At 38.0% G+C, this 19,668-nt stretch overlaps 1 protein-coding gene across 1 annotated transcript; it reads left to right on the top strand.

Moving 5' to 3' along the window:
• The first annotated feature begins 817 nt into the window (after nt 1–817).
• Nucleotides 818–18,056, top strand: LOC116256321 (myosin-17-like). Its single transcript, XM_031632660.2, has 39 exons — nt 818–1,253; nt 3,582–3,710; nt 4,045–4,188; nt 4,330–4,475; nt 4,772–4,928; nt 5,014–5,072; nt 5,308–5,467; nt 5,578–5,727; nt 5,833–5,969; nt 6,051–6,197; nt 6,332–6,433; nt 6,536–6,593; nt 6,692–6,793; nt 7,685–7,722; nt 7,859–7,985; nt 8,063–8,233; nt 9,830–9,961; nt 10,069–10,178; nt 10,314–10,374; nt 10,869–11,046; nt 11,172–11,377; nt 11,497–11,616; nt 11,832–11,930; nt 12,094–12,315; nt 13,234–13,373; nt 13,723–13,840; nt 13,936–13,971; nt 14,579–14,659; nt 14,832–15,002; nt 15,092–15,244; nt 15,329–15,535; nt 15,646–15,786; nt 15,936–16,006; nt 16,086–16,185; nt 16,262–16,318; nt 16,402–16,458; nt 16,558–16,638; nt 17,218–17,300; nt 17,372–18,056. Exons 1-39 carry the CDS (start codon nt 1,251–1,253, stop codon nt 17,493–17,495), a joined length of 4,578 nt encoding a protein of 1,525 aa, XP_031488520.1. The 5' UTR covers nt 818–1,250; the 3' UTR covers nt 17,496–18,056.
• The last annotated feature ends 1,612 nt before the right edge of the window (nt 18,057–19,668 follow it).

Below are 19,668 nucleotides of genomic sequence, written 5' to 3'. Positions count from 1 at the left end.
TGGTCGTGATCCAGTTTATTGCCGATTTTGCTAAGCTTGGATAATGGATCCAGACCCGAAATGGGAGGCCACCTGGGCTTTGGAGCTATGGACTGTCATACAATCTGGATATACATACGATCAAAAATCCAGATCCAAGTAATGAGTGCGGTTTCGAGAGAAACAGTACGAGAAAATACGAACCAGACCGGGAACTTTAGGAATCTGGATCCGACAACCACTTTTCTTTCACGCTAGACGTGGATCTTATCGGATCCAGTACCGATCTCGTCGGGGTCATAGTCGTACCATTTGTCGACTCCGGACACCGACCCTCAGCGTGGACCTTGACCCACGACCCGAACCCATTCAGCTTAACCGTTAGACGCCGCCAACTGTACACTGGAACGCCGCCCCTTCAAACCGTCGATCCCTAAGATGGACGGTCAACAGCCACGCCCCGCTACCAAAACACGCGCCCCGGAGAAAAGGGTTGGGGAATATGAAATGTTGTCCGGGGGCACAACAGTAATCTGAGGCACTCAATCCTCACTGGCAGCTGTGCCTCGCGCTATATTGTCGCGAGCCCGAAACCTTCTCATTATTAAGATTTATTTATTTTATTTTTTAAATGGAAGAAGACGGCGTTGCTTACAGTGTGTGGCCGCTGTGCCCGCCACTAATGTCCCACAGCAAACGAAAAAATGAAAAATTGGAACAAAGTTTAACCGCAGATAATTATTTTGCTTAATTAATTGCATACATTCTCCGCTGTAATTAAGCTTAATTAATATCATTTTTTTTTTTTAACTCTTGAACAAAAGGAAAAAAGAAGACGTTCTGGCAAAAGAGAAAAAATGTACAACAACGACTGAACACGATCGAGGAGGGGAAGACGAGAAAGAAAGAGGAAGAGGGAGAGAGAAATATCGAAACGGCTACCATCTTTTTGCTTGCGTCTCCTCCTTCCCTCTTCTTTCCTGTTTTTTATTTTCAAAAAGCTTCAACTGATCGTCGCCATCATCATCATCATCATCATCATAGAGATTGTCAGGCCGTTCCTTCTTCTTTTTTGTAAAATATAAATATATCCCTTCGTTTCTGGTCTTCCTTTTTTCCTTTTCTTTTCGGCGATCTCCGCAATTCTCTTCTGCCGATCTGCGATTGGTCCTGCCTGTTCCTTCTAGATTGGTGCTTCAGTGCTTGATCGCCGCCGTCGCCGTCATCGGGAGTCAATCTGTGGAGGTGGAGCGCCATCGTGGTAATCGCAGATGGTGAGTTCTTTCTGGAGAAACCCTAGCTGTTAAGCACGTTAGCTGGTGCTTTTCAGGTAGGTAGTTCGCGAATCAGTACTGTCAGTTCTGTGGGTTGGTGGAGTATGATGGTTTTCAGAGTCTGGAGTTTTTGGCTCTTTCTGGTTTGATGCTGGTTGGGAATTGCGGTCAATTTTGCTTAGGGAATGGTTTGAGGATCGGTTCTTCCCGTATCCACTGCCTGTGTTGTTTCCTTTTTCTTGTTTGTTTGTCATAGAAGAACTCGATCGGTTTGATAGTAATTGGATATTTGTAAAAATTAGCCGTTTTTAGTTGGTCCTTTATGTCAGGGTTTGGCAGCCAATATTTTTTTTTTTGTTGGTGAGTTCAATGTTACCATATTTTATTAATTATTCGGTAGAATCGTAGTTTGACCATTTGATGCATGGCATGCTTTAAACCTTGATTATGCACGGCTTCAGTGTCAGATTTAATTTTGGTGAGACTGTTGTATTTTTCATCACATTGCGTATGAAGATCTATGCGTTTAATTCCGTTGGTTGTGGACATTTTGGCAACAAACGTGTAGTAAAGTCCAGGCGCTGACTGTTCACATAACAAATTGCTCAAACATATCCTTTTGGAGGAGACCATGCATGTTACATCAATCACTCGAGTGGAAAGGGGTTGTTCTACTTTCATGCTTCACATTTGGAAGGAATGGCAGTCATTTCATTCATCATTTAGGCTAACGGATACACATTTCTTCTATACCAGCAATGCACAAGCTGCCTATTTTGTAAGAGCTCATAAACTAAGTTATCACTTTGATATTGATACGTCAAAGGGAGGAACCTTAGGTTCAAAACATAAATTATTGACACTCGGATACTATATATTTCCTCTTCATTTTGGAAAGGCCATGCTGTAAGGTCCTTGTTTGCTAAATAGTCCATGTTTTCCATATGGCAACCTGTAGGAGCTTTTCCAGATCATTGCAATGGCGTTGTTTCTTAAAATTTGGCCGCTAATGCTAATTTAACAAGATTTGAGTTCAAAAGTTATAGTTGGGTTGGTGAAGTACTTTTGCTAAGACAAGGAATTGCTGTTTGAAGTTTGAACACGCCACTAACCATCCATCCCTGGTATTGCTTCTAAGTTCTAAGGAAAAGAAACTTAGGAAAAAGTCTATCACTTTTTGAGTCTTGTACACCATCTCCATCTTTAGACATTACCAAGATGCTATGATAATATAAATCCTATTTAGGATGCACTATTACATTGCATATGCTGAAACGTATCTGAAAAGATGTGTGTTCGACATTGCAAACTCAAGTATCCATATGTGTGCATATATGCATGTATTTGTATACTGTGGATGGATCTGCACTTGATTAGAAACTGGTTAATATTTTATGCACCTGTAATTTCCTCATGGATTGCTATTGTTAAGAAAGATGCCAAGGCCTTTTTTGCTTCTCCACCAAAAAGGTCTGATCTTAACGCTAAGATCCTTACATGTTATGTTGTAAACAAGTTTGACTTGATTGTGAAGTGCCACAATGTTTAGGTGCTATTTAGCTCTAGGAATCATGCATTTGCATGTTTCTGTTTGAGACTGGCAGGTGCTGAATGCTGACAATAAGAGGGATGTATTGTAACCACTGGAGGTTCAGTTCCAGTGAAGCCACTTGTTAAAGCAGGCAAATTAGTGAATGAACTATGAAAGCCATTTGTATCAACTCTGTATCAAGGATTAGGAACCAAAAGTTAATTTAGTGCATAAAGGATGTTCATGACACAGAAGTTAAGGTGGTTAGTTTTGTTGATTGGGGTTAAGGATTCCAAATCTCCAAGCTATGGTCGTTTAGGAAGTTCAATTGTCATTGAGGAAGTAGGGGTCTTGTTATGGAGACGAAGAGGGACGAAGATGAACAGCATAATGAGGCCGAGCCATAAAAAGTTTGTCCTTCAGATATCAAAAAGGAGGCATAAAGGAAAGTGGAGAGGCATTCAAGATATAATGAGAAGTTTTAAACAGTTGCCCAACCAAAGCAGGTCAGGATATGAAACCTCTCCAAACGCACAGATCTCTGCAAACGTCGCCTTCCTTTTCTGTTCTACACAATTTGGAAGCTAATCTACTGTTATTATCTTTGCACCTTTTTCTGCTTAAGCAAACATAGTTGATAATTATATGATGCCTGCTGTTGGGTTATGGTTTCAAACAAACGGCAATTGCATGTGCTGGCATCTGAGTCTCATTTGTTAACATACTGAAAGTTTATAATTTATCACAGATTAGGAAGTGGATAATTTCTTAATTTTAACAGTAGTTTATTTCTGCAGGCTGCTCCAGTTAACATTGTGGAAGGTTCTGAGGTATGGGTTGAGGACCCAGTTTTGGCCTGGGTTGACGGAGTGGTTATAAAGATTGCAGGCCAAGATGTCCATGTTCAAACTACAAACAGCAAGAAGGTTAGATGTTTCATTTTGCTTACTCTTCACCAAGTCCATTGTTAACATCATTCTGCCTGTCTTCTCTATGTTGTAAAAGTTTTTACTCCCATGTGTGCATTCTTCCTTTGTGCACCACATACCAATGCTGCGTGCATATGATTTGCTACTGTGAGCACAATTCATGCATATGCATCATCAGTTTATGTGTGTGCGTGTGCATGGCTTGGATCCATCTACAGTGATACAGCATCAAAAAACTTGAGTATTCCACATATAAGATAATTGTAGCAATGTCCTCATTAATTGCTGGACATGGTATTCTGCTAAAACTTACTTTTGTCAACATATTCAGGTGGTCTCACACTTGTCAAAAGTTCTACCCAAGGACACTGAGGCACCTCCAGGGGGAGTAGATGACATGACAAAGCTTTCTTACTTGCATGAACCTGGTGTTCTTCAGAATTTGGCCACCCGATATGAACTTAATGAGATCTATGTAAGCAGCATTCTGTTACCTTTATTATTGTTTATGTGAAATTGCCATTTACAAGCTTTTTTTTTTTTTTTCTCCCAACTGAGTGGACATAAAAAGTGTAGCTGTTTTAATGTGCATTTCTAAACCTCTAGTACTTTCCAGACATACACAGGAAATATTCTGATCGCAATAAATCCATTTCAAAGACTGCCTCACCTTTATGATGTTCACATGATGGAGCAATACAAAGGAGCATCACTTGGGGAGCTGAGTCCACATGTGTTTGCAGTTGCTGATGTGGCATACAGGTGATCAATGTTTACCAGGTTTCTGTATTGTTTATATGAGCATACTTGCAGTTACAGATACAAATATTGTGAGAATGTATGCACATATATGTTAGCTATGTGCACATGCATCCACAAAGGCACGTGGAAATGCATATACTGAATGATTATAGTAGATATTCACAGTTATATGTAGAAATATTGTGCGAGTTCATGCACATGTATGTAAGTTATGTTCACATGCATCATAAATGCACATGTAAATGCATACAAAATATCATTTGAAGCTATTGGCTGCCCAATTTTTGTATGACCAGGGCAATGATAAATGAAGGAAAGAGTAATTCTATTCTGGTTAGTGGAGAAAGTGGGGCTGGTAAAACGGAGACTACAAAAATGCTTATGCGTTATCTTGCTTTTCTTGGTGGTCGAAGTGGAACAGAAGGAAGAACAGTTGAGCAGCAAGTCCTAGAAGTAAGCTTGAGTTTTTCTTTCTGTCGATATGTTTCTAGTTTCTAGTTGCCCATAATGAATTTCTTTTTTTTTTTCTAAATTACAGTCAAATCCTGTGCTTGAAGCATTTGGCAATGCAAAAACTGTCAGAAACAACAATTCTAGGTGAGTTCTTGATTATGCTTGTCTTCTGTTGGATGTTCACATTTCAGTTCAATGATGATGTTGGATAGAATGGATTTTTTTTTTTTATTATCATTGAATCTGTTACAATCCAATGATGATGCTCAAGTGGTTGTTCATGTAGCAGAAAAATGCCACGTACTGTCGATGTGCTATATATTATTTGATTTATTTGTGGTGCTTACATCTATTTTTCTCATTTTTTTTCAAATTTAAGCCGCTTTGGAAAATTTGTTGAGATTCAATTTGACAAGAGTGGAAGAATATCTGGAGCAGCTGTTAGGACTTACCTTCTTGAAAGGTCCCGTGTCTGTCAAATTTCGAGTCCTGAAAGAAACTACCACTGCTTTTACCTTCTTTGTGCAGCACCGCTTGAGGTATATATTGTTTCACTGATATCTACTGCCTTATGGGTTCTCCTTTGTTGTCTTCAAGAACCATTCTCCCATAACTAGGTTAAAGTTACTGGAATTTGCAAACTACACAGGAAATTGAGAAATATAAGTTAGGCAACCCAAGATCATTTCACTATCTCAATCAGTCTGATTGCTATGAACTGGATGGTGTCGATGATGCACGTGAGTACCTTGAAACAAGAAGAGCTATGGATATTGTTGGAATTAGTGAACAAGAGCAGGTTGGCCCCTTGTCCATGGAAGTTTAGTATGTGGCAAAAATGAATCTTTATGAAGCTTTGTTTGACAGAAGTACTGTTTTCTTTTTGTTGATCAATCTATTTCAGGAGTCAATCTTTAGGGTGGTGGCTGCGATTCTTCATTTAGGCAATATCAATTTTGCGAAGGGCAAAGAAATAGATTCTTCTGTACTGAAAGATGACCAGTCTAAGTTTCATCTCCAAATGACTTCAAAGCTGCTTATGTAAGATTATGTTCTTTGAAAATGTTAAGCAGTCTACCTTCAGTTTTTCCACTTTAATCTTGACTATCTGATCTTTTTCAGGTGTGATCCACAAAGCTTGGAAGATGCACTTTGTAAGCGTGTGATGGTGACACCTGAAGAAGTGATCACTAGAAGCCTTGATCCTGAAGCTGCTATGCTTAGCAGGGATGCTTTAGCCAAAACAATATACTCCCGTTTGTTTGATTGGTAGGTTCCCCCAGTTCTTTGGAATGTTGTGGTGGTTCTCCAGATGTAGTTTTTTGTGGTTCTTTGTTATTTAACAGCTTTTTCTGGATATGGGTGCATGGATTTAGTAACATCTCCAACATTTTTTTACATAGGTTGGTTGACAAAATTAATGTTTCTATTGGCCAAGATCCAAATTCCAAGGCTTTGATTGGAGTTCTTGATATTTATGGATTTGAAAGCTTTAAGAACAATAGGTATGGGTTTCTTTCAGATATATATTTGTCCAGTTGTAAAAATAGTCTTGATCCATCAGTCTCTTTTTGTGGCGTTTAATGGTGGATTGCATCTAAAAACAGTTTTGAGCAATTCTGTATCAACTACACAAATGAGAAACTACAACAACATTTTAATCAGGTCAGTATCTCAGGTTGAGAACCTTCTGTTTGGTATTTCCTTTGGCAGCTTTCTAAGGATCTGGATCTTAAGCTGATGTTAATCTTATGATATGGCAGCATGTGTTCAAAATGGAGCAGGAAGAGTACACAAAAGAGGAAATCAACTGGAGTTACATAGAGTTTGTCGACAACCAAGATGTTCTAGATCTGATTGAGAAGGTTCCAATCTGTTCCATTGTTCTGTTTACTCCACTCCCAATTTTTTATTCAAGCTTGTCTATTCCAAGCATCCTCTTTGGCTGTGGCTCCCTCCCCTCCAAGCTTGACTTGACAGTTTCTGCTGCTTCCTGGGAAAAGATGCAGTACTGCAAGTGGCCCTAAAGTAGAGTTGACTTATGGACTAAACTTGCACAGTACTTCAGAAGTTGAAAATATGTCTAGGAAGGTTTATAAGGATTTTGATAATCTCTACTGGCAATTTACTTAGCCTTCACTTGGAAAGGGTGGTGTCTGTCAGTCTGTGTTTTCAGGATGTTTAACATGGCTCAATACCAATATGGGCATGTATAAAATGGACAGCTTCCACATGAGATTTTTTAGGTTAACTTAAAAAACTGGAAAATAGTATTGGAGAGCCATGTAAGGCCTAGTTTCATATACCTATGAGGAGCTTTCAACATTGACCAAAAAGTCAAGAACTGTCCTTTGTCTGACTCATTGTCTATAAATTTAGAGGGGGTTAGGCTTAACTCTTAAGGCCTTTTAGTTGAACTGTTGAAGAAGGTCAAGGTTTCAATACCTGGGATGTGCCTCTTGGCTTCAACTGGTATAGGTCTACCTAACCCCAGATTGCCTGTCTGAAAGCAGAGGAAACACATTTGCATAAAGAATAGATAAATAGGTTTCACACACATATACATGTCTATAACTTTATATATAACATATGCCTGCGCATATGCATACATCTGTGTATCTGATGTGCACATTTTCATGTAGAATCTAGATGCACATGTATATATGTGTGTGTGAATGTCTATGTGACTGCATGTTTGTGGGTGTGGGAGGGATCCTTTTTAGAGTTTTTAATAGAAATGTTGCTAATTCCTGCAGAAACCAGGAGGAATTATTGCTTTGCTTGATGAAGCATGGTATTCTTCTTTACTTTCTCTCGTGGGTGGCTGGGCCCACTTTTCTCAAACCTTTTTAACATATTATTTTGGCCAATGATTTGGCTGATATTTCTTGTTAATTTTTTTACTCATTTTACTGTTTTGGCATTTTTAGCATGTTCCCAAAGTCAACACATGAAACATTTGCCCAGAAGCTTTACCAGACATTCAAAAACAATAAGCGCTTCATCAAGCCAAAGCTTTCTCGTACCAATTTCACCATCTCTCACTATGCTGGAGAGGTAAGGAAATACTGCATTATTTTCTTGTACTTTATTGATCGAAAACTCAGTTCTTAATATCCCAATAAAATGAGCAGGTCACTTATCTAGCTGATTTGTTTCTGGACAAAAACAAAGATTACGTTGTGGCAGAACATCAGGCACTATTGAGTGCTTCACAATGCCCTTTTGTGACATCCTTGTTTCCTCCGCTTCCTGAAGATGCATCAAAATCATCCAAGTTTTCTTCTATTGGCGCCAGATTTAAGGTGCTTTTTTTTTTTGTGCAAGGATCTTTTCTGTTTTGGAATATAAGGCATGATTGGAAAGTCACACAATCTACTGCTACAGGTTCTAGTTTGTGCTGACCACTGCTGGACAATGTAATGTAGGTCACTTCACTTATAAAAAAAATATATATGTTTGTCTGATTGAAATTATCAGCATTTACCAAAATATTATTTTTCATGATGCTTAAGAATGTAAGTTGACAGTTTGAAACGATATCATGTACCTGTACCTGTGCGTTTATTCCTGTTACCAGTTAGTTGATCTAATTGCTTTTCAGGGTTGATCTACACTTTGCTAATTGTTGCAGATAGTGGTTGTCCTGTGTACTGAGTAAAGGTGTTTCAGTTATCCAAGAACTGAATGTAAATAATTCTGTTCTTTTAGCTAAGAGAACTTTTCTTTGTACGTCTAGGGCACTGATTCTCTAAGGGCCAAATGATTGTGAGAAGTTTGTGATGACTTCCTCTTTCATTATTCCATCCTCTCCATATTCCTCTCCCTTGTACTCAGTTACTCATAGTATATAAGAGGGTAACATTATGGTTTTTTTTCCTACCCTAATATTAGTGTAACTAATGGGAATTTTACTCCTGAATTGAGAGAGTAACATTTTGTCATGAAGGAAATGTGTATCCTTGGCACCCAGTCGGATATAATAATGCTTGTCATGATCAGTTCTCATTGTTCCACTTGAAATCTTCCCCGAAAATATTTATATGTACCTTCTCTGTTTTTTCCGTCGCTGCGCATTGTGTGATCTGGTCAGAAGATCAGACCAATCAATCTTGCTGGAAAATGTTGATTTCCACTTCTTTGTCATTGGTGATTTTATCTTTTCTGCAATAGCATATTTTTAGCATGCAGCATTCTTCTATCTTGAGTCATTTGCCTTTCAAATTTTGGCAACTAACATCAGATTGTAGGTGGTTGCACAGCACCATCTTGACATATTCCATCAAGAGTAGGGGCTTACCACTCGGTAATCTTCTCTGGATGGTTGTCATTGCATCTTGTAAAACATAATGCTATGAAGAATATAGAGTTAAAAAACTTGTTGGCTGCTATCCTTGAAAGTTGAAATTATTCTAAGTTTGTTTATGCTGGTAAAATTGTGGTCATCCCTCTGCTTTTTTTAAATACTTGAATATACTCTAGTTTCAAAAACTACTGGCACTTGTCAAGTCAAATGAATACAGTTTTTGATGTGCACGGAATACAGCCGTCCAGTATCTGTTTGACAGCATGTGACCTAGCCATTTCTTTTTTTTGAACTGTTTTTTTTCTGTAGAAATCATAACGCCAATAATTTTGGTGTGGAAAGTAAATGGCAATCAGTATTAGAAATTACTGATAGGCACCAGTCTTAGTTTTCAAAATATATTTGTGATAGTAGTACATTATGTTTAGGGGGATCGGCGTGTAACTGCAGTATTTATGAATAGGCTATTAGATGGATGCTATATATTATTCTCTGTGAAACCCAATATCTATTGTTGGATTCGTCTGAGCTGTCATATTCTTTGGACATGAAATGCCGGTTATTAATAGAAAGCTTCAATTAACTCAATATGCAGCTGCAACTTCAGTCACTGATGGAGACCTTGAGCTCAACTGAACCACACTACATCCGCTGCGTGAAACCAAACAATGTCCTAAAGCCTGCAATTTTTGAGAACTTCAACATCATCCAGCAACTACGTTGCGGCGTAAGGACCCTCTGAGTAATTAAGGACATCGTAGTTCAACCCTATCTTTAATCTTTCTTCCATCTGATGATCAGTAAACCAACTAAATTTTCATTGCCTACATATAGGGTGTTCTCGAGGCCATAAGGATTAGCTGTGCCGGCTACCCGACCAGGCGGACTTTTTATGAGTTCCTTCTTCGGTTTGGCGTACTTGCTCCAGAAGTACTTGATGTAAAGTAAGCAAATCTGCCTTTTTATATACATCCTTGAAGCAAAATGTTTTCCTTGGGTCTTTATTGCTGGTTTGAATTAGAGACTACTGCAAAATTTTGTTGGGTTGTTTGTTTGACTTTTATGCTGCTTTTCTGCAGCTTTGATGAAAAAGTCGCATGCCAAATGATTCTAGATAAAATGGGTCTCAAAGGCTATCAGGTAATCCTTCCATAAATTTGCCAGCTGTTGTCTTGGGCTTTTTTATTTGGCCTCAGGTTTTGAAAAATTTGGTATAAAATGCCAAAATTTCCTTAAATTACGTTCTTTAGGGCATGTCTGAATGAGTTTTAAGTAGAACATCTCAAACTGAATGACTGAGATGTTCTCTTCTGCCTTTTCTGTAGCAGCACCCATGGTTGCAAGACAAATTTTGGGGAAAAGAGGCATTTTTTTATATGGCCTGGTGGAGGATGTCAGGACCCTCCACCATGTCTGAATGGGGAGTCTATAGTCGAGACAGAACGACTGCTTAGACATTCTCCTCCACCATCCATTGTCCCAGATGTCCTTAGTTTTTGTGAATTGATTAAAGGGCTTTGGTTTATTGGAAACATTTTATGTATCTTATTTATTTTATGAGGGCTTCTTCCTTTCCAAGAGTTATGTCATTGCAAACATGTGTATCCTTGTAATTAAATGATTGTCCAAACCAGATAGGAAAGTCAAAGGTCTTTCTTAGAGCTGGTCAGATGGCTGACCTGGATGCACGCAGAACAAGGGTATTAGGAAATGCTGCAAGAACTATTCAAAGGCAGATTCGAACATACATTGCTCGGAAAGAGTTTCTTTTACTTCGTAAAGCTGCCATTCATTTGCAATCACAATGTAGAGGTACACTTTTACTTACAAAATTCCCCTATGCCTTTCCGTATTCATGGGGATTTGCCCACTTTATGAGACTGTTGTGAACATATTGATCTTTGTCACATTCACTTGTTTATTAAATAAAAATTCAGGAAGATTGGCTCGTATGGTGTATGAGCTGATGAGAAGGGAGGCTGCTGCAAAGAAAATCCAGAAGAATTTAAGAAGATATCTGGCCAGAAAGTCATACAATTTGCTAAGGGCATCTGCAATCACAGTGCAGACAGGTCTAAGGACTATGACGGCTCGTAACGAGTTCAGGTTTAGGAAGCAAACAAAGGCTGCTACTATTATTGAAGTAAGAACCGTTGAATAGATTTTACTTTGTTCTATTCTTCTGCCTAGTAAGAGATAAAATTTCTCCATGCTCATGGCCACCTTTCCAGAATTTGAGTTATTTGTTTTTCATGGTTGCAGACGCATTGGCGTGGTTACAGAGAATATTCATATTACAAGAACTTGCAGAAGGCAGCTGTTGTTACTCAGTGTGGCTGGAGAAGGAGGGTTGCCAGGAGAGAACTTCGGAAGCTCAAAATGGTTAGATGTGGATATTTGATACATGATCATGATATTCAATGAATGATGCATTACTTCAATTCTTTGCTTTCTTGGACCGATTTGGTCTATGATGATAGGCACTTGTGTCCTTATTGACTGCAAGTTCAATGCTTTATCTTTTGTTTTTTGTGTTCCATAATCAATTGTTGTATCATGCAAGTCACTTGATTCTTACTTATATATAAACATTTCAGGCTGCAAGGGAAACTGGAGCACTCAAAGAAGCTAAGGACAAACTTGAGAAACGTGTAGAGGAACTCACATGGCGTTTGCAATTAGAGAAACGATCAAGAGTAGGAATATTTTCTTTGTTGACATTAAGGCTTTAGTTTGATAAAACCATCATTTTTAGATGTTCAATGCTTATTTCCAGTCCCTTCAATTTTTTAACTATGCCAGTGGTTAACATAACATGCAAGTGTAGTATTAATTTCAAGGATTAATGCCACTATGTAGGTGGATCTCGAGGAAGCAAAAGCTCAAGAAATTGCCAAGCTACATGATGCTTTACAAGCTATGAAAACTCAACTGGATGAGGCAAATTCAACAATTATCAAAGAACGTGAGGCAGCTCGAAAAGCTATAGAAGATGCTCCTCCTGTCATCAAAGAAACACAAGTTCTTGTTCAGGATACAGAAAAGATTGAAGCTTTATCTGCCGAAGTGGATGCCTTGAAGGTCATCTTATGTGCCATAATCAAGGACAATTATGATATATTACTTTGGTTTTCAGCGGTTATTTAAAAACTAATATAATCTTGTCTGCATAATAGGTTTTAGTAATTCAATGTAGGCTCCTATGTTTTACAATGTAATAATGGTGCATCAATATTTCTAGGTCCTCAGAGATGAAGTATTGGAAAGGTTTTTATTAATAACTTAAATTTAAGATTTAAAGGAAAAATTACCAGAGACAGTTCCTGTGGGATGCTTCAGATGCATCATCAGAATGGCCTCTATGTGTGTAGTTATCACTTTGTTAATAGCTGTTGGTTGTCATAGACAAGTAAGGCATTGTGCAACTTGTGGTGAAAAGTGGGAAAAATGCTGACATGCCAAAATGTTTTAAGCATTATCTTGCTGATTTATTTATGATGTTTTTAGCTAAGTCTAGGCATATGCCTAGGGGTTTAGATATGTGAGGAATGAGTTCCATGAACTATCATTCAAAGTGGCCTTGTTTTGGAAGATCAGTTTATTGTCATGCAGAGCATGGTGACCTTTTCTGGAAGATATTTTTATGAAGCAATGTAATCTCCATCCATGAATTCCAGGCCAAACACTTTTAGGATCTGTGTTGATTATGGAGACAATGTCCTCTGATCCTCTCTTTAGTGATTACTAAATCAAGTATGATAAGAGGCTAATATATGAGAATGGTCATATACAACTGTTTTGTTTCTTCTAACTTGCTGGAAGGCTGAAAGTGCGAATTTTAAAACTGCGATTATTGTGGCTGAAAAACAGAAGCATACCAGGATTTGAATTTTTACATACTCTTATTTAAGTTCGAGTTGAAGTTATTTCTATATATGATGGCTGGGGGATGCTGCCTGTCGCATTTGTTTAGCCTGGCTGATACGGTTGGTGTTACAGGATGCGTTACAATCAGAGATGCAGAAAGCCAATGAGGCTCAAAAGGCTTGTGCTGAAGCTCAACAGAAAAATAAGGACTTGATTAAAAAGCTTGAAGATGCTGAAGGCAAGGTTGATCAACTTCAAGATTCATTACAAAGGTATTATGATTCAATAAATAATAATATGTATGGTGAACATGAAACATTCACCTCATACTTTATCCGATTTTCTTTCTAAGCATATACTTTCTGCTACAATTTGTAATCATCTTTGTTCTGTAAAAAAATAATTCTGAAAAGAAAGCAATTTGACTGGATATATGTTAACAAGCACCATGTGCAGAAGTGCAAAGAAACTCCTTTTGAGTTTTTTATGTCTTTCCAATTTTGTGCTTCGTTGGTACTCATCCTGTTCTTCAATTACTTTTAAATCATGAAATGCTACATTGATTATGCTTTTTAGTGCCATTGGCTATTCTTTAAATATTTTATTTCTTGTCAAATTTAGGCTTGAAGATAAGCTTTCAAACCTAGAGTCAGAGAATCAAGTTCTTCGTCAGCAGGCATTAGCCATTTCTCCTACTGGAAAATCTTTGTCGGCAAGATCGAAAACAACTATTATTCAGGTAATTTAACGTGTAACATGAAAATTGTGACATTGTGTGGCATAATATGTTCTCCCTTGATGGGACTAATATGTATAGTCTCTATCATGTGACAGAGGGCACCAGCAAACGGTGAAACAAAGACACCTATGGTAAGTTGATACTGTTTTCTGTTTAGGTAATCGTGAGAGTTTAAGTGACTGATCCCAAGTTTTACACACATGCACTTATATATGTGTGTGAGCATGTGGAAGGAAAGGGAACTGAAAAACCAGTTCCAAAATGGGACTAGTTTTGCCATATATATGTAGGAAATGAGTATATCCCCGACCACATAAGTTAGGGACAAAAACTAGACCACTTAATTCTTGTGAAAAAATATTTGACATAGAATATGAACATAATGGTATGTTTATGAATACTACTTTAGTATAAAACATGCTTTAATCTGAGTTGTTCTCATGAAAAATATTGATTTTTCTTCTTTCAAAAATTTTGATGTTATAAGAACCATTAACTTTTTTATGATAAAAAACACTCATTTAGTGCCAAAATGATTACTTAATATATGCTTCCATCAAATTACTCTTAAGATCACATTTAGAAGGTTAGAATTGGACAATGTACTTTGGTAGTCTATTTTAAGGAGTCTAATTTCTTGACCTAAGCAGTCTGGGGTATGCCCCTACAGAGAGAGGGAGAGAGTTGACTAATTATACATCTATGGCATCTTGTAAACAAACTTAAGAATATTTTCAGGAATCAAATCATGTGGTGCCTAGCACAAAGGATCTAGAAGTTGAAGAGAAGCCCCAAAAGTCTCTCAATGAGAAACAGCAGGTTAGCTCCTTTGCTAAATGATATCAAAAGCATTCTAACAAGGCATCAAGTTAGTGAACTAGTTGTCATTATTTCTGCAGGATCTACTTAGTATACTAGTTATAATTTACTAGTACTGTCTTTTTTTCTCCCACCACTTACATCTATCTCGATTATCTGTGACATTTTGCAGGAAAACCAGGATTTGTTGATCAAATGCATCTCACAGGACTTGGGTTTCACAAGTGGCAGACCAATTGCTGCTTGTGTTATATACAAATGCCTTCTGCACTGGAGGTCCTTTGAGGTGGAGAGGACTAGTGTTTTTGATCGCATCATTCAGACGATAGGTGCAGCCATTGAGGTATTTCAATATTACAATGTAATGTTGCATATAGTATTATTTGTAATTTTACTATTTCATTTGTTGACACACACTATTGCCAACTTAAGGCACAGGACAACAATGACACGTTAGCGTATTGGTTATCCAATTCATCCACTTTATTGTTGCTCCTTCAACACACACTCAAGGCAAGTGGAACAGCTAACATGACTCCACAGAGAAGGAGATCATCAGCATCGTTGTTTGGTAGAATGTCTCAGGTAAGATGTAAATGTGTTTAACTGAATATAATCTATACTATGGAAGTCATGTTTACAATATTGCATTATATGAAAATGTTTCAGGGAATCCGTGCCTCTCCCCAGAGTGGTGCACTATCATATCTGAGCAGTCGAATGATCAGTGGCCTGAATGAATTGCGCCAAGTTGATGCCAAGTATCCAGCTTTGCTCTTCAAACAACAGCTTACAGCTTATCTGGAGAAAATCTATGGCATGATTCGCGACAATCTAAAGAAAGAAATATCTCCTTTGCTTGGTCTGTGTATACAGGTATTTTTTTGCCTTTAGGGCTTTGTGGTTTGGCATTATCTGTTACTTTTCTTTGTATCTCTATTTTGCAGGATGATCTCCCTGTCTGTGCTTACATGTTTTGATTACAGGCACCAAGGACATCCAGAGCAAGCCTGGTGAAAGGTTCACGCTTTCAAGCTAATGCTGTTGCTCAACAGGCTTTGATTGCTCACTGGCAAAGCATTGTGAAAAGCCTGAACAACTTTTTTAAAGTACTGAGGGCTAATTATGTGAGTAGTTCGTTACTTTTCGTGTGATGCAGAAAATTATATCTGTAGGTCATTTTTTTTTTAAGAATTGTTTGCATGCTATCTGAAGATCAACTATTTCTCATAGTGACATTGCCAACTTTTCATCAATCTCACCCTGGGTCTTACAGGTACCACCATTCCTAGTCCGGAAGATTTTTACCCAAACATTTTCATTTATCAATGTTCAGCTCTTTAATAGGTATGACTAAGACAAATACAAATTTTTTCATGAATACTTTTGGTTCTGCTGTATTTAATTCTTTATTTCATTGAAATAGCCTTCTTTTGCGGCGTGAATGTTGCTCATTTAGCAATGGGGAATATGTGAAGGCAGGACTTTCTGAATTAGAGCACTGGTGTCATGATGCTACGGAAGAGGTTGGCCTTGTTTCCTTGATTTTTCTTATTGTTTTTCATTTTCTATGATTCACCTCTAAGAGTGACTCATGTGCAGTACGCAGGCACTGCTTGGGAAGAACTCAAACACATAAGACAAGCAGTTGGATTCCTTGTGAGTTTCTTCTTGTAGTTGTGTTGCCAAGACTGTCTTTGTTCTGGTCTGTCTCCTACTAACTTTTATGAACAATTTTTTAGGTTATACATCAAAAGCCAAAGAAGACATTGAGAGAAATCACTAATGATCTTTGTCCAGTACGTAGTTTTGCTGTGTCCTTTTTCTTGAGTCTTGTTTTTTTCTTTCTCCTTTTTTCACCTCTGTATCATTTTTTTGGTTTCTCATGTGGATGCCAGGTACTGAGCATTCAGCAGTTATATAGGATTAGTACAATGTACTGGGATGACAAGTATGGCACGCATAGTGTATCTTCAGAAGTAAGTTTTACAAGTAATGTATATAACTTTCCGACCATCTCTAGGCCATGATTTACTGAGAGCTTGCTCTTGTCTATCGAAGATTTGCAAAGTTGAATATGGTGGCAAGACAAGTTCTGCATGCTGACTTTTTTTTTTAATCATCTTTATTTTGCAACTTGTACTGTCAATTACTGGAGCATCTCTAACCTTGTTGCAGCTCATAAAAATGTTAAATTTTTATTTGTTTGGTCCTTCTGCACCTAGAGTGAGGTCATTCTTTGGATGACCGAGTAACTAGTAATTAAAGCATTCCCTTACATGTAATCCTGCACTTTCTAAATTTTGTCACTCTCGAGGTCATTTATATCCTGATTTATTTTAGCTCCAATCTTGTTCTAGGTCATAAAAATGTTAAATTTTTATTTTAGCTGGTCCTTGTGCACCTAGAGTAAGGTCATTCTTCTGATTAGGAAGTAACTAGTTATCAAAGCATTCTCTTACCTGTCATGCTGCACTTTCTAAGTTTAGTCGCTGAGCTCATTTATGTCCTGATTTGCATTCACCGGATTGTTGATAAAAGGAACCTTGATGTTTTAGGTTATTTCTAGTATGCGAATACTGATGACTGAGGATTCCAATAGTCCTGTCAGCAGCTCCTTTCTACTGGACGATGATTCCAGGTAAATACCTATTTAAATGTCTCTAAAACTATATCTGGATGATGTTTTCTTATGTTATAATATTCATGCAGCATACCATTTTCAGTTGATGAAATCTCCAAGTCAATGCAGCAGATTGATATATCAGATGTTGACCCACCACCTCTGATCCGTGAGAATTCAGGGTTTGTCTTCTTATTGCAACGGACAGAGTAAGCCTCGTTATGAATTTTATTCATGGCTTTCTTAGGTTTCTGCCCAGAATCTCATAGATTCTCATCGTCCTCATCATTCAGCAACACCTGTGAATACAATTTGTCCATCCTTTCTTCCATTTCCCTGAGTCCATTGGGTCTTAGGTCCAATGGGATGTGATTTGATCTATTTTTTCTTGTTTCCCACAGAATTAGTTGGTTTTTTTAGAATGTCAGTTCTTTGGGTGCTTGGAGTATTTTGTCCCAAGTGTTCCTATCCTAGATATATTGTGTGCTCATGCAACGGATCTTAATCCAAATTGAAAGATTGCACCAGATGCAGCATTTCATTGGATAGATTTCTTTTGCTGGTTGTGCAAGTTCAGCTCACCAGTTCGTCAAGATGCTCTTTCATGTAGTTCACTGTATTCTATTGTCTTGTGAGTCCAATGGTAGTAACAGCAACAGCCACATTTTTTGGCCCTAAACATTATATTGTAATTTGTATTTATTCATTAGGTTGGAAGAGTGCTTCCAGCCTTTGTAATGTAATGTTAATATAATGTGTTTGGCTTGCTGTCTCTTTCATATTCTTAGCCCAGAGTCCAGCATGGGGGGTTTAAGTTTTCCATCGACCTAATTTGAAAGTAGACCGTCTGTTGGGGCTTTACGGGTCTCGAACTGCAGTTTGTTGAAGCAATGTAAGATTCACGCCTATTATGGTGCTGTACCTATTCTAAGAGTCTAAGTGTTCACAACTTGGTTAAACTCTATAAATTCATTGGATATTTCAAGTTGTTCATGGCATAAATTGAGCTCGGAGTGAATCTGGTGGAAGGATTAATGATGAGATAGAAATTATTAGAATCTGCCATATGAGAAACCAGATTAACTACAAGACAGATGAAGGATAAGGTTCCTATGATTATGACTGCCTGCTTAAGCACAACATTGTTGTAATGTGACTCACTAGTACATCTGATCACCATTTTTGGAATAAGAAAGTGCAAGGAAATGAAAAATTTTGTAGAATTCTTCAAGAGCCTATTAAAACAGTTTCATGAAGACTAATAACAGACGTAAAATGTCAGTGTAAAACTTTAAATAACGAATCGATAAGTGAAGTGGCATTTGCTATAGCAAGAACAAAATGAAGATTGCTTCAGCCAGCAGGGCAGAGTTCTTGAAACCGGCATAGCTTTTGAAAGTTGGAATTTGTGTACCTCGCTTGTCCCTTCACGGTTCCAATCTCGTGCCTGACCAACAATCCCCCCGCATGAATGGCACCGGAAATGGACTGGGGTACTCAATGGCCACTTCTCGAATCTCTTCCTCGCAAAATTTGTCATTTGAATGATGCTAGAACCTCGTCATAAGCCTAGTTTTAGCACTAAAACTAGCTTCAAAATACCCATTTTGATGCCAAAAGTTGTTCCAAACTTGGTTCTAATGCCATCTAAACAGGTTCCCTGAGAATTGGCGAAACGGCTTGGGTCAGGGCTTGGTATATAGGCAGTATCTGGTTCAAATATCAGGAACATCAACCCCCTTTGCTGACAAAAGGGGTGCCACCAATGCAAGTCGAAGTGCAGGGAGGGCAACATCCAGAACACACCAAAAACAGGTCAGGTCCTTTGAGATGTGGAGAAAGGGGTTCACTCTCTTGTTGGGTGTCATCCAAAGGGGTTACTGAGCTATTTGTGCCTTGACAGCTGCAGTGGCGTAACTTCAACTAAGCCAGCTATAACAGAATTTTGTTCACTGTACCAGTTCGTTAGCTTGCATCACCGGAATGCGTAATTCTTTCCTAGAACAAGGTGGGTACAATACGGCTAGACTTGCCAAACAATTGATTCCTTATAGTCATACTCGTATTTAGATCGTAGTAGCGAGTAAATTTAGATCTTAGTAAGTGGCTGTTTTGGAGCGGAGATCATTGAATGAAACTGCTTATTACGAAAATGATTTAGGACTTTCATTAAATGTACAATATTCAAACTGATATTTGTCGGAGATAGAGAAAATTACTCATACGAGGACTGTCCAAGTTCATGGAAAAGAGAAATTCCCATTTTTTATTTCGGGCTCAAGTGGGCATAGTTAGTATCGCAAAAATGCGCATGGTGAGTTTTTTTTCTCAATTAAAAAAGTACATTTATTCAGTGAGGTCAGTTTAAGAGCGAACTCATATCTGA

The sequence above is a fragment of the Nymphaea colorata genome, chromosome 6 (genome assembly GCF_008831285.2).
Source record: "Nymphaea colorata isolate Beijing-Zhang1983 chromosome 6, ASM883128v2, whole genome shotgun sequence".
Taxonomy (NCBI): Eukaryota; Viridiplantae; Streptophyta; class Magnoliopsida; order Nymphaeales; family Nymphaeaceae; genus Nymphaea; species Nymphaea colorata.
Note: the sequence above shows the minus strand (reverse complement) of the source record. Positions and strands in the feature narration are given on the sequence as shown.